Raw genomic sequence first — 15,074 nt, 5'->3', positions numbered from 1 at the left:
GGGGTGGGGCCCTGGGTGGGGGTGGGGGGCGGGGCTTGGGCTCTGCGTGGCAAAAGGGAGGCCCCGAGGGCAGGGGATTAGGACCGGGAGCCCAGCAGGCTCCCCGGTGCCTAAGAGGACAGGGAAAGCGCTGGCCCCATTCCCTTCCGTTCCTTTGCGCCCCTCCCCCACCGTCTCCCCCAGGGTCTCCCCGGTCGCTGGACCCCTAACCGTGGGTGGGTCCTGCTGGGTGTAGGAACTCCTCCCCTCCCCCAGTCGCCCCTCAGGGGTGCTGGTCCCAGAGGTCTGGCCTTTACTTTTGCTCCCCCTTCCCTCCCTCCCACTCCCTCAGGACCCGTGTGGCTGGAGGGCACCTCCGTGGGCAGAGGATCAGGCCCGGGATCTCAGCAGGTTCCTGGGGGCCCAAGTGGGCAGGGGGAACCTGGCCACCCTCCCTTTTGATCCTCTGCCCTCTTAATGGTTCCCCAATCTACCCCTTCGGGCGAGGGATCCCTTCCCCTCCCCCAGCCGCCCCTCAGGGGCACCAGTCCTGTCCTGCCTCCACTTCTCCTCCCCCTTCACTCCCCCCAGGCCCCACGTCCTACCTGGTTGCTGGGGGTTCCTCCCGTCCCCTTAGGTGTCCATGGTCCCCCACTGGTGCCTGGTATGTGCCCTAGTTGTGAGGAGATGCGAATTCTGCATCCTCCTAGTATGCCATCTTGACTCCGCCCCCTGTAACCCCGATCTTAGTGACTTCTGCCCCTGTCATTTGCCGACTGTTTTTCTAAGAGGCCAGTTATGTTGTGTCCTAACATAGCTTATCAGAACACAGCACCACTAGGTGTCAGGCCCTGACAGCTCAACACACTGAGGGGCAAAATAAAATGAAAAATGTTTCTAATAATGAAAACCAAATAACCTTTAAAGATCAAGCCCACACATAAGAACCATCTTCAAAAACGATGAGATTTATCACTAACATTTTTACGGATCTGTGAGTCTTAAAGCCATGTGATATTTCAAATGATGTTTGTTTTGTCATTGCATTGTTTCTGATCTTCCTCCTTCTAAGGCTTAATCCTTAGACTTTGTGAGACATGTCTTGAGGGTGAAAATGCAGTAAAATAAAATTCTTGTTTTTCTAAAGAAAGGACCCATGGTGACTGGTGTTTCATAATGTAGACAGTGGTCAGGTGGGATGTGGTAGATCACCTAAGCATTTTGAAGGAATGTCACCATCACTGTCTTTCTCCCAGTGGCGGCAGAAATCTGTAAAGTGTCTCGGAGCATTTTACTATTTTAGTGACTTTAAAGTTGCTTACTCTCTTGTTAAATATTGAGACTGTTGTTTTCTGTATTCTTTGTGTTTCGCTTCCTTGGCCTTGGAGGTCAGGTTCATGACTCATCTGCTGAAAGGCGGGCCCCTCCCTTCCCACTGCATCTGGAAGGTGTTTGCCAGGAGTCCTCTACAGGGCCGGCTTCTCGCGTCTCACCAGGCTCCTGATGTTTGGCTTTTGTGTCCTTGGCAGTTTGGAGGCTTTCATTCTTCCTTCTTTTCCAGAAGTTGTGGCCTGTGGCTGAGAGGTCGGCTGAATCACTTTCTGCTCTTTCCAGTGATGTGGAGTATTTTGGTGAAACAGTATTTCTGGCAAAACATGTTTCATTCAGTTTTAAATGACTTCAGCAAAATGAGCATGGTTCGGGCTTCCCATCTTGGCCTGAACGCTTATCAAGCTACATTTCATTTTGAAAGATAAGCGTTTTCCCTTGTCCTGGGTCTTATACTGCTTTTAAGACATTTTATATCCTGCTGTAAGTTTTCCTCACATTTTGATTTGAACTAATGACTCTTCTTAGAAAGTACTGCGAAAGTAGCTGAGATTTTAAAGGAACTCACTGATGGTGCCAGTGGACTGTTTTTTCTTTCCTCACTTTAAATCCAGCACTGCTGAAGTGAATTCAGTGAAGTCACCCACTTGCATGGGTGGATTTAACCCTCCAGGCTTTGCCTGACACGAGAGATTATTAACTCAAAACAGTGACTGTTTATAGCTGGAATTGGGATTCCTTGAAGTCCTGTAGTTGTAACATGGTATTCATGGGTTTTTTTTGGGAAATGACACATTAATATCAGGATTCCCAGTAGGATACAAAATTAAATTCATTCTACCCCTTCCCTGCCCCACTTTTTGACCCACCTTCTAAAGACATTGCTTTTTTCCATAATAGTAGCAGTGGTTCTAGTTTGTCAGGTTTAACAGTAGAGGCAGAGCTTTAAGAACTTAACTGTAGGGATTCCCAGGTCAGGATTTCCATTAGTAATAAAGTCAATTTGACATTTGGGGCTTGTTCTCTGAGGCTATTTAAAGTATTTTTTCAGCAGAAATGAGTTGTAGCTTGTAAAACAGGTTAATTGGCAAAAAAAAGGGATAATGTACATTTTTACTAATTTAACTTTATTTTTATTGTTCTTTTAACATTTTTTGGTGTCTAAACATATTCTGAATCCCCCCCCCCCCCCGCAACCTTTTAATTAGTATTTAGAAATCGGCAAGTAAATTTGTATGTTACGGTTGTCATATACTTTTTGGTTTCATCTTGAAACCCCCGCCGCCGCAGCATGAGCACTTTAATTTCTGAGGACTTATTTATTTTTTCCCAGGGAACTTGGGTAATTTACTAGATTTGATATCCAGGGATAATGGTTCCCCAAGAGCATTGTGCGGTGCCTGACAACCGCTGGCGGTCCCAGGGCCTCTGCTTCACGAGGACCTGGGAGTCAGCTGGTTTGGGAAACACGCTGGCGAGCTCTCCTGCGGAGCACAGGGAGCTCACGGAGCAGTGCTGGGCACTCAAGCCACCACCATCTGGTGGTCCCAGAGCGGGCAGATTTGGGAGGCGGCCAGATGTGCAAGTCCCAGACCGCTCCCCAGGGGTGGTAGATCAGATTGCATGGTTCACTCCTGATGTTTACTTTAAAGCGAGTCGGATGTGTTGGGGTTTGGGTGCTGAGCGCATCTGAAGGAAAACGCAGCACGTCTCAGGAGAGTTGTCCGGCTCGTCTCCCCGAGTTGTCTTTAACAGACACTGAGACGTTAATTTGTGACATTAAGTTTTCTTCCTGCCCTTTGGTTACTTTGGTGTTTTTCAGTACCATGACTTATAAGAAAGTACTATTTACTTTTTGATTACAAGTAATACCTGTTTATTCTGGAAGGAAGGAAGATATGCAATAAAAAGAATATCATTCTTTTATATTTTTATAAAACTTTATATTTTTATGAAATTTTAATATACACTTAATAGACATTTTAATATAAATTTACCAATTTGTTTGTGTGTGTGTGTATATGATACACATGTAACATGCATTATGTTGTATTATGCACACAGGGACATAATGGACGTAGTTTTTTTCTTGACTGAGCAGTATATTGACCACATTTCCACACCCATGTAGGAGTAATATACTCCTACACCACACCCATGACCTTTCTTTATTAAGAAAGTAGTATCAGGATGAGTTGAGGCTAGTTGCATGTTGTTTTGTGTTTTTATCTCTTTAATAACCCACAACCCCCATAGAATAACTGAATGTTCTCCCCTTCTGTTTTTATTCTAACCATTACTCAAGACATTACCATTTACATAGGATGGTTGGCTTAGATGTGGGAGGGAAACTCAAGTTTGAGTTTTCTGTGAACTAATTCAACCTTTCCTCATGCACTTTGTTAATTCAGACCTTGTAATACTACATATTTAGCATAATGGAGGTCCCCTGACCCAGTTTACCAGCTAATCCCTGGCCAAAAGCAGCTTTCAAGCTGGGTCTAAACCAGTCTCGCTGTTCTAATTGAATTTATGATTCGATTTCTTTTAACGGTGTTCTCAGAAAGTAAATTGACTTGGAAACTTGAGTTTTCCGCTCCTAAGTAGCAGGTTAAAGAATGCTTAGAACCTTGATTGGAAAAAGCCCATTGTGGGAGTGAAGTACATCCTTTACTGTGATATCTTAGCAGTGGATTATTTCACTGTACCAGCAAAACAGAATCTGTCTTCTTCCCCCACAGAAATAATGGTTAGATGCAGTGCTTTGCTGGGAGATGTGTTTTGGTGGAAGTTATGTGAGTTAGTGGGTCTGTTAAGCCAACTCTCTGCAGCCAGAATGAACTAAAGGTTATGTTCTTGACTGAACTGGGCTGGCCTAGGCCAGGGCTGCCAGCAGCAGCTCAGCTGATGTTTCCAGCTCCTGTCACCCAGCAGCTGCTCCTTCCTCCTGTGGCAGCTGTTACTGACTCATTTGGGCTTTGGCCCTGGCTTCCTCATTTTTCATCCTCTGCCTTGTCCCTGAACTTGTAGAAGAAGAAGGTGAGGGTGGTCCTACACTACAGGCCAAGAGAATAGATGCAGGGACTGAAAGGGGGGAGCCTGTCTTATCTACTCCATTCAGAGCTGCTCTCCCGACTGACCAGGCCAAATTAGATACCCTTTGGTGCAAGTCTAACACTCAGGACTTCACCTAGTTAGTACTTGCCAGGTGTGATTGTTTCATATTAGTCACTCCCACTGTATTTGAAGCTCCTGACGGCAGGGACCTTGTGGCCTTATTCACTGTCCACTCCGCCCTCCAGGGTGGTCCGTGGTACACAGCAAGTGGCTAATGAGTATTTGCTGAATGAGTGATCAAAGTAAGGACTGAATTTGGCCTGCCCTCTTGTTGATGACTTACTTGGACAAATAGAAAATATATAATGGGACAGTCTGTTCAAGCCCATCTGTTCATTTTGTCCACCCAACCCTCCTCAGTGTTTTGGGGTGGAGGCAGAAAGTGGGGACAGAGGTTTTACTTGAAAAATTATAATTTACTTTTTGAACTGGGTCATATAGTTCAAATAAAAAACTAAAATACAGAGTTAGTTTTCCAGCCCTTTCCTTGGCCCCCTTTTCCACTCTGCAGTGGAACCAAGAATGTAATTTTTAGACTTAGAAGGAGATTAGGAGGTCATCTAATCTAATCCAAGGATGGAAGCCTGTAAATTAAACCTAAAATCCAAGCTGTTCCTCAATCATAAATTAAGATTCCTTTAATTATATTTTTTGTTGTGTGTGTTTTTTTTTTTTCTTCCCTCCTTTGTGTCCTTTTTTATTCCTTTCCTAAATTTGGGCCCTTATCAATACTGTATACTTAAAATTTGTTAAGAGGGTAAACCTTATGGTAAATATTCTTACCACAAAAGGAAAAAAAAAGCCACAAAACAATAGTTATAATAAAGAGGGTGGGAGAAAACTTTGGGAGGAGTTGGATTATGTTTATGGCCTTGATGGTGGTGATGGTTTCACAGGTATGTACTTATCCCGAAACTCATTGAGTTGTATACATTAAATACGTACTACTTCTCACATGTCAGTCATACCTCAATAAAGTGGTTAAAAAAATAAATGTGTGTCTTTTTTCCCACAGGTACCACAAGAGCCAGGCCATCTACCTAGAGTCAAAGGACAACCAGAAATTGAGTTGTGTGATCAGCTCTGTCGGAGCCAATGAGGTAAGACTGAACCTCTGTCACCCATTAGGAAAGCAAAATGGGACAAACCTGCAATGTGAGTGCCACCAAGAAAGTACGGTGGAATCACAGTGTTATATGTGGGTTAGATTCTAAAGTTAGCATTTTCAGGCTTAAATTGCACATAGGCAAAATCACCCTTAAAAATCCCTTACTTTGCATGACTGCAGTTTATGCGAGTTTGTGTAAGCCTTGTGGTTTTGTGAACTCCCTGCAGAGTAATTGAGTTGGGCACCACTGAGATAGACTGCAGGAAAGAACACAAGGCAAGTTGGTGTGCTGTCTGCGCATTCAAATCCTGCTGCTTTTTGAGGCAGCCATCTACTGAGGATGGGACTTGCCGTTGGAGCATACTCTGTCTTTGCTGTTATTTCTCTCGAGCTTTCATGTGCACTCAGATTTGTTTCATGCTCTGAGGATCTAACAAGGCACCTGGCACAGGGTCTGGCACACAGTAAGTGTTCAGTAAATGGGTGCTGGCCTGATCTGACCCACACACTACTCTTCACCTGCTGTCTCTCTAATCTGACGTGTCCTGTTGTACTTCTGAACAATGAGCTACCAGGCTCATACCCTTAGGGACTGGTCTCCTCCAGTCTCTCTTATAGGATGGGGGCTGGTTGAAAGTCAGCTCTGAGGGTCATGCTGAAGGATGATGTGACTAGCCTGTGAGTTCTCTGGCTGACCCTTCTTTAGGAGGGTGTCAGCAGTGTGTAACTGGTATTGTTAGTAGTCAAAAAACAGTTTAAAACGTTAATAGCTTGTTTGGCTTGATCTTTTATCAGTCCACAAATATCTGCAAAGAAATTGATTTTTATGTGTCTACCCTCTAACTTATTCGTGCCAGTGCATAGTAAGTCTAATGAAGCTGGATTATGAAATAACTTAAGCCTATTCTATTCTCCCAGCTTCCTGAATTGAAAATGCCCTCAAATGTGACTAGTTGGCAAAATGATTGTTTACTTAGAAGTTAGGGAGAGCCTTCCAGATAAATGAATGTCATTTTCCTCTGGGCTCACGATCTGTGTGTCACCCTAAGCCAGGTCGGAACAGGGCATCTCAGAGAGCCGCTGCCCTGGTAGGAGGCTTTGCAGTTTCACAGCGGAGCACGTGTGCCTGGCCGTGTGGGCTGCTGCACAGAGGGCGTGTGGCCTCCTCGTCCCTGAACCTAATTTCAGAACCCATGCATTATTCTCTGTGACACCTCAGGACTTTTCAGGAAAATAGAAATGCAAGTTAGATTTTTTTCTCTCTCTCTGTTGAAGATTGTCACCCTTTGACATAATAGAGTGTTAGCGAAGTCTGACAAGGAAACGGTGACACTGAGACATGTCTCCTGGAGGGGAGAAGCCTCAGTGCGTCGGAGGCTTGCAACGGGGAAAACATTTCTCACTTCTTGGAAGTATTCCAGCTCATTTTTTCAGGTGAAATCCTAAGTAACACTGAAGCTACTTGGCTTCTGCATAACTTGACTTTGAGCATATTTGGTGCGTGGGTCTGAGCATGTTGGTGAATGGCTATTCAGCCCTCCTTGGGGTCAGTTTTCCGTTTAAAATGGTTCTGCAAGGTCCTTTAGAGGCTCAGCTTCATGTGAGGTCTTTATTTTTAAACAAGTGTATTTGGCTTTAAAGTCTCTTTGTTGTTAAATAATCACAGTAAGGAAATATGAAACTGAGAATAGCTTTCTCTTTTTTTGAATAAGCTTTTTTTTTTTTTAAATAAATTTATTTATTTATTTTTGGCTGCGTTGGGTCTTCGTTGCTGCGCGCGGGCTTTCTCTAGTTGCGGTGAGCGGGGGCTACTCTTCATTGTGGTGCACGGGCTTCGCACTGCAGTGGCTTCTCGTTACGGAGCGTGGGCTCTAGGCGCGTAGGCTTCAGTAGTTGTGGCACAAGGGCTTAGTTGCTCCGAGGCATGTGGGATCTTCCCGGATATGGGATCGAACCTGTGTCCCCTGTATTGGCAGGCAGATTCTTAACCACTGCACCACCAGGGAAGCCCTGAATAAGCTTTTTTTAAACCTGAAAACTGAATGGGCAAAGGAGGAACTATATCTGTAAACTTGTACTTGTATATATAGGTGAGATGCAGATCTTTAAAAAACTTATGCTTTTGTCTCCATCTGATCACGTGTTAATAACACGGATGAGAGAAGGGGTGAGAAAGCGGGGAACAGGTGAGAAGAGCAAGGGGCTTTGATGTCAGGCGCCAGGATTCCCATTGGACAAGTGGACTCAGCCTTGCTCTTCTGTAAAATGGGGGTGATAACAGTACTTACTCCATAGGATTGTTCTGAGGATGAAGGAGCTTGGTCAGTTTGGTCAGCACAGTGTCTGGCCCCCAGTAATCTCCCCCGCAAGTGGGTCAGCTGACCGAGGTGGCAGCTCTCCTTCCCCTCCCTGGCTGCAAGGATGCCACATACTGGGCGCACTTGGCAGCTCTGGCAGGCCCCATGCTGGAAGAGCTCGTTTTCAGTTCTAGGGAAGAATACATCTGCCCTGGACAGTGCCAGACATCTGATCCCATCTGTGGGAGAATGATGCGGTCAGGAGGGAAGGACTGTCTTAAGCTAATTTAGCCTTCTCAGCATCCTCATTGGGCCTTCGCTCACCCGTGGGCATTTCTTTTGTTGTTAATTTTTCTCTCTTTTGCTGTTATGACCATTAGCCTTAATTGCCAGGAAACCAGAGAATTGCAGGGCTATACTATGGAAGTCCCTAGGGGCAAGGAAAATATTTTCTAATTTGATTGTAAGTTTATGAATATATGTGTCTTGAATGTTGATAATGCTGTAGTCATACCATATCAAAAAGAGTCCTTAAGGGGACTTCCCTGGTGGTCCAGTGGTTAACACTCCATGCTCCCAGTGCAGGGGACACGGGTTCAATCCCTGGTTGGGGAACTAAGAGCCCACATGCTACACAGTGCAGTCTAAAAAAAAAAAAAAAAAAGTCTTTAAGATGAAGGCAAAAATGGAACTCAAGAACACCGTGCTTTCCATTTGCTTACTCAAAGGTGTAAGAGAGATGGCTGGGAGAAATAAGTTCAAGGGATGGTGCCTGCCCTCTGCGGTGGAGGCGTGCCTTTAGGAGGCCAGAGGTCAAGGCCTGTGGATGCCTCGCGAGTTGACAGGAAGAGGTTGCCAGCTGTCTGGCTACACCTAATTCGTGCAAACATCCCGACGCTCTGGAAAGTTTGCCCCTCAGGATTAGCCTCTCTCATCCTCTTCCTTTTCCATCTCCCCCGCAGATCTGGGTGAGGAAGACAAGTGACAGCACCAAGATGAGGATTTACTTGGGCCAGCTTCAGCGCGGGCTCTTCGTGATCCGCCGGAGGTCAGCGGCTTGACTTTCTCCAGTGTTGGTCTTCCCTTGACCCCTTTTCTGGAATGGTTTTTGGTTTTGTTTTGCTCTTAATAGAAAGTTTTTAACTTGGGACTTGCTGCTTGCTTGGCCTTGGAAAATGGAGAACACTGTGGTGGATTCTGCAAGGCGCCCTTGTGGCCAGGCACTTCCCGCCTTTGTGTCATTCTTTCTCTGCCTCGACTTCTTCCAGTCATCCGTCACCATGAGACTATTTTGCTTTCAGGAGTATTGGGAGTTTGCTTTACTGATTTCTTTGTTTTTTGCTTATACTTTGTCTTTTTTTTTTTTTTTTTAAGCCTTTGTCTTTTTTTTTTAAAGCCTCCTTTGAGTTTGAAGGGACAGCTCTCTTAATTATCTATAGGTCTTTCTGTCATGATGAGGAGCAGGAAGGGGTACCCTCCTCAATGCATTTTCATGTTTTGAATCTGATTAGTGGATCATGTAGCTACCTTCCTTGTCAAGCCCAATTCACTGTTTCCCCAGAAGCTTGGGGCAGAGGTCCTAGCAGAAGGAGATTAATTCTCCTGGCTCTAAGCCTTCTCGGAGAAATGAATGCCTTGTGTAACATCTGGTGTATGCCGTCCATTCCACCGGCTGAAAGACAGAAAAATTCGCCTGGGAGACGACGTGCACTGCAGTAAATGTGGTTGAGGGAAGGGGGCGTTTCATATTCATAAAGTGCTGAAGGTTCCATATTTTATATGTTGTTTAATGCAAGTGGTTCACTCAAACACATTTGTTCTAGCTCAGGCTGGAACAAGAAGCGGTCATTTCAGAAGCTTTCGTTTGTAATTCCCTCCTTTCTCCTGCTCCCAAGTAGATGAGGTGGCACCTGCCGCCGGCTGGTGATCCAGGTTGTCTGTGGTCGGTGGGGAGGTGAGATGGTTGGTGGAGTCATCAGTGATCTGTAGACTCTACTGGTACCTCACATTGCATTCTTGTCGTCGCTCACGCCAGTGTTGCGCCTTGGCCATTCCGAACCCATGGCACCTTGTCGGCACTCCCGGGCTCCCAGGAGATCTGGCCCGGGTTGCAGACGGGGAAGGCCGTTGGCTGCCGCTAAACCTGCACTCTCCCTGATGAATCCTGGTGAAACAGCCTGCCCTGTGCCCTTTCCCTCATTCCCATAATGGGAGAAATAACTCACTGGGTGATGATTTTTTTGTTTTGTTTCTAATATTCTAGTTGCCACCTTAAGATGTTTAAAGTATTTGGGGTTAGAGCAAGTGTTAGCATCTCTCTGGGCAATCAGTAGACCTTATACATCCTAGGAAATCTTTGTAAGTAATTCCCTTGGTCTCAAGTGATTGTCTTCGTGTTGTCTCTTGATGTACACACCCCACAGCTAGTTGTAGAGCTGTGATGACAAGTAAATCACCTTCTCCAGAGTCCTGGCTTCAACAGAGACCAAACCCTACTGACTCAGAGTAAAGACTTGTACAGATACATTTTAGTTTTCATTTATAATCCAATTTTCCTCTCATTTTTTTTCTGGTGTTGGAGTCTCATTTAGAGAACAGGACAAATGATGCTGTTTATCAAAATTGCCTGGGCGTTCTGAGTTTCTTCTCTGCCTCCCAGCCCCCCATAATTATGATCTTTGCAATAGTGAACCAGATCGACAGTAAACAGCGGCTTCACCTTTTGTTTCTTCTTGGCGGCCTTTGCTGTAAGGGAGGCTCTCTCTCGATTGAATTGTCACTGTGGTGTGTGTTACCTCCCATAATATCAGGGAGCTCTTTGTTAGCCCCTTGTGCCCTGTGATGGAAATTTATTTAGATATATTTAGTGTGTGTTGCCATCGAAGGTGGTTTATTTTAATTTTTTTTTTTTTTTAATGATTATCTTGTCTTCCTAACACTGCACCAAAGTTTGTTTTTTGGGGGAAGGATTGTACTGATAACTAGTTTTCTGCATGGATGCAGCAGCAAGTTGCCTTGTTTTCTTGCCTTGTCTGGTGGGTCCTTTGTGCTTTCATGAAATAACTGGTGATTTGAAGACCGGGCACTTTACCCTTTTCTGTAAATTTGAGGATGTTTGAGGCCACACTTCGGCCTGGTCACAGCCCCGCTGCTGCCTTCTCAGTATCCTCACAACCTTTAACAATCATGATCTAGTGAAAATGAGGGAAACCGTAAAGTACACTTGAGACACAGCACTGTAAATTATATTCCTGATCCCGGAAGACTTGCTTTTTATTGAGTCACTCCAGGGATGAAAAAATCATCAGTTCTACCCTCAGACAGGCCCCTGTGGTGACCTGGGGTGGAAAAACCCCCTTGTTGGGAGATGAAGGTGCTTTTGTGATGGGCAAAATCGAACGAGAGAAGGAAAAAACAGACTTTGAGCTTCCTAGAATAAGAGGGGCCTGGCTTTTAGCCCAGGTGGTTATTCTTCTTCCAAAAGGTCTTTGTCTCTTCTTGGACTCCAGGGCACTGGATAAATTACCAAATTCAAACTGTTTCCTGCAAGTGGTAACTTGGATAAAGTTTGGTGCAGACAATTCCAGTCAAGAACCTATACATGTGTTAATCTGATCAAGAACCTGTATGTGTGTTACTCTGTTCAAGAAGCTGTATGTGTGTGATTCTGATCAAGAACCTTTACATGTGTTTCGTTCAAGGCATCAGCCTCAGGTATTACACACAGTGTTTGCTATGGGTGTGGCCTAATGTTTATTTTACCTCCACTTGGGGGGTTGTGTGCTTCCCTCAACTCCCTCTCTAAGCCAGTGTCCTCTTGAACAGTTTCCAGATTTCTGTAGCCATACCAAAGCCAGGATGTTTTCATTCATTCGGATACCAGTATTTATGGAAGTCTAACTACCTAACTTACCTTAAGTTTTGAAAAAAAAAACTTCAGACTGGGGCCAGTGTAAGATCCCAGAGGCTGGTCTGCAAATCAGGCTACTTGTATTGGTGTGTGAGACCCTGCGTTTAGGACTGGGTGACTTTTCTAAGAGAAATATGGGGGGGTGGGGTGGGATTGGTTCCATTTTTTTTTTTAACCTAACTTGGGGCTGGGTGGGGGGAATCCTATTTTTTACAGTATTTTTGTTTTTGTTTTTCTATTAACATTTCCTTTTATCGTTGGATTTTTTACTAAAATTCCTCCTGATATAAAAATTGTTTCTAATCTGGGAATTTGAAATCTTGCTACTTAATGTTGCACCATTTTTTTCCAAAGAGTTTAAACCACTATAATACCAGAACATGGCAAAAAATAATAATGATAACTTAGAGCCATTTCAAGCAGTTGGTGGGCTTTTTTTACAATAACATCATTAACTGGTACATTAAATGTTCTGAGAGGTGAATGTAACAAGTAGAGGGTTTTATTTTTTTTTTAATGACAATAAACTTTCAAAGAGAAAACCAGCATGTAGTCTGTATATTTTTACTGAAATTATATCCATTGACTTGTATATCCGTTGACTTGATAAATGATTGAAATTTATTTTAGGTTTTCCCTCCAGCAATTGGGAAGGAAGGAAGTTGGGGAAGAGGGAGGGACCTACTAGACATTTGCTCATTATGAAGAGTGAGATACGGAGTGATGTCCAAGACTGACTCTCAGGTTTGTAAAGATCAGTCTAGGGGTGTCGACCCTTAAATGTAGCCAGCTGTCTCCTGGTTGGAGAGGATAAAAGAATCTGATTAAAAATGGAGTAAATAGGGACTTCCCTGGTGGCACAGTGGTTAAGAATCCACCGGCCAATGCAGGGGACACGGGTTGGAGCCCTGGTCCGGGAAGATCCCACATGCCGCGGAGCAACTAAGCCTGCCAGCCACAACTGCTGAAGCCCGTGCACCTTGAGCCCCTGCTCCGCAACAAGAGCAGCCACTGCAGTGAGAAGCCCGTGTACCGCAATGAAGAGTAGCCCCTGCTCACCGCAACTAGGGAAAGCCCACGCGCCGCAACTAGAGAAAGCCCGCGCGTAGCAACAAAGACCCAACGCAACCAAAAAATTAAAAAAAAAAAAAAATTAAAAAAGTAAATAAAATTGACCTTAGATAGGAAATACCTTAAGGTAAACTGGTCTGATGAGGAGGATGCTGTTCATTGGGTACTCGAGAGCAGGACTTGCCAATCTCACCAAACATCATGGTATTTCCACAGCTCCCAGCGGGTAAAGTGATAAGGCCGCTTGCTGCCACGGGGGACTGACGTCTTGTGCTTGCAACCCAGCTGTACTTGTAACACCCATTGGGAAGGGCTGCTTCATGCTTTGGGTAATGGAGAGGGGCAGTCACGATCTGAATAATTTTTTATTGCAACATAACATTCATACAGAAAAGTGCGCAAGTCTTAATTGTAGAAGTTGTTTTCTCAGTGTGAACACATGCACGTAACCAGCATCTAGACCAAGAGACAGCGTCACCAGCGTCCATGTAACCAGCATCTAAACCAAGAGACAGCGTCACTAGCCTCCACGTAACCAGCATCTAGACCGAGAGACAGCATTACCAGCGTCCATGAGCTCTGTAGGCTTTCTTCCAGTTACCACTCCTCGCTAGGGTAACTACTAGCCCGACAAGTTTTCTCTGTTTTAATCACCTTAGCCTTCAGGCTCTTCAGGTCTATGGGTCCTTCCATATTTGTTCTAGAAGAGCCAAGTCCTTGGTGTAGGCTAGGGGCTGCTGACCAGGGATGCAAGAGCTGGCAGCAAAGGGTGTGGCTAAGGGGGAGAGGCCCAAAAGCAGACTCAGGTCAACCATCTCGCCTTCCTGTTTGTTACCAAGGCAAACGGGGCTTGCCCTCGACGTTAGTATCTGCCTTTAACTGAGTACTCTTTATACATCAGGCACTGGACTAAACCCTTTGTAGGAGGCGTTTTCTCGCTTAATCCTGGCAGTAATCTGTGAAAGAGTACTAATACTCACAAACTTCAGGCTGGTTTAATACAATCAAGCCAAGACTTAATTCTCCTTTGAAACCCAGAGGTCAGCACTGTGCCTGGTCATAGTAAGTGCTCCGTGAATGTTAGCTGTCAGACAGTGTTAGTGTCAAATGATGGGCTGAGAGAGGCAGACTGGTTAGTAAGAATGGCTCCAGTTCTTGGCACTCTGCCCTTCACCTGCGTCATCTCATTGAAGCCTCATGACAACCCTGGAGAGAATACACTGTTGTTATCACCAGTTTTCAGAGGAGGAAAGAGATTCTGTTAGTCACAGAAGATGGTTCAGTAACTTTTCCAAGGTCACACACTGAGTGGCCGAGTCCACGTCTTTCGGAATCTGAGCCAGCTTTCCTACCTCCTACCCTTTGCTGTCCTTTCCCAACCCCATCTGTTAAAATCACATTCAGCCTTCTCACCTTTCTCCTCCAGTGCTTCCCTGGGAGTTTGCTTTTATCTGTTCTCACCTCTTGGACACACATCCAGGGCAAATTTTAGAGGTAAAAACACTCTTATTTGGTGGGACCCTTCCCCTTGCCGGATAACTCTGGGGTTCTCCCTTGGCATTAGAGTTGAGGAGTCACGTTCCCGGCCAAGAGATTGTTTCCTTTGAAAAGGCACGAGTATGACAGTTTCACAAAGGAAGGAACCGTTTAGAACGTGGAGAGTAATGGGTCTGGATGGAGCTGACTTTATCTCATAAGCAACGAGAGAGACTTTGGAGGGAAACACGTATCTGTATTTTTCCAACTCACTTTCTTCCTGCCTTTCCTATCATCTGTAAAGTGAGGAGAGGTAGGAGCCCTTGAGAGCTGGACGTCGTACATCATTACTGCGCTCTGGAGGGCAATGGACCTTCCCATGTCGCATCCTGTGGAGTCACCGGCTGGAAGAGCACACACACAGTTCTGTGTCACCTGCTGCAAGCTGCCTGCTCAGCTCCCACCAGCAACCTGGGCAGAAGCAGGAATGGAACCAATTTCTGGTCTCTTTCACTAGTGTTAGAGACTCTCCAAGCCCCATCTTTGGGTAAGCACTTTCCCAGCTTTTAAAAAGAAGGCATATTGGGACTTCCTTGGCGGTCCAGTGGTTTAGACACCACACTTCCATTGCAGGGGGCACAGGTTCGATCCCTGGTCGGGGAACTAAGATTGCACATGCTGCGTGGCGCTGCCAAAAAAAAAAAAAAAAGCACTAGATGGAATGAACTAGAAACGTGGGCACCAGCTCACTCTTTCTGGACATAATAGCATGGCAAGAAATATATTA

General features: G+C 45.2%; 1 protein-coding gene across 7 annotated transcripts in view; it reads left to right on the top strand.

The window, feature by feature from the left end:
* Nucleotides 1–15,074, top strand: part of SUDS3 (SDS3 homolog, SIN3A corepressor complex component) — a 374,523-nt gene that overhangs the window by 28,946 nt on the left and 330,503 nt on the right. For 6 of the 7 annotated variants that reach the window (XR_009497248.1, XM_059894291.1, XM_059894290.1 and 3 more), the window contains 2 exons: nt 5,441–5,525; nt 8,793–8,878. Coding sequence is in view for 6 of the 7 variants with exons in the window: in XM_059894291.1 (XP_059750274.1) it covers nt 5,441–5,525; nt 8,793–8,878 (171 nt within the window). In the remaining variant the exon portion in view is untranslated. Of the gene's footprint in view, nt 1–5,440; nt 5,526–8,792; nt 8,979–15,074 lie in introns of those variants that run through there. The other variant, XM_059894294.1, reaches the window with a different exon arrangement.

The sequence above is a fragment of the Balaenoptera ricei genome, chromosome 14 (genome assembly GCF_028023285.1).
Source record: "Balaenoptera ricei isolate mBalRic1 chromosome 14, mBalRic1.hap2, whole genome shotgun sequence".
NCBI lineage: Eukaryota > Metazoa > Chordata > Mammalia > Artiodactyla > Balaenopteridae > Balaenoptera > Balaenoptera ricei.
This window is presented reverse-complemented; position numbering and strand designations above follow the sequence as displayed.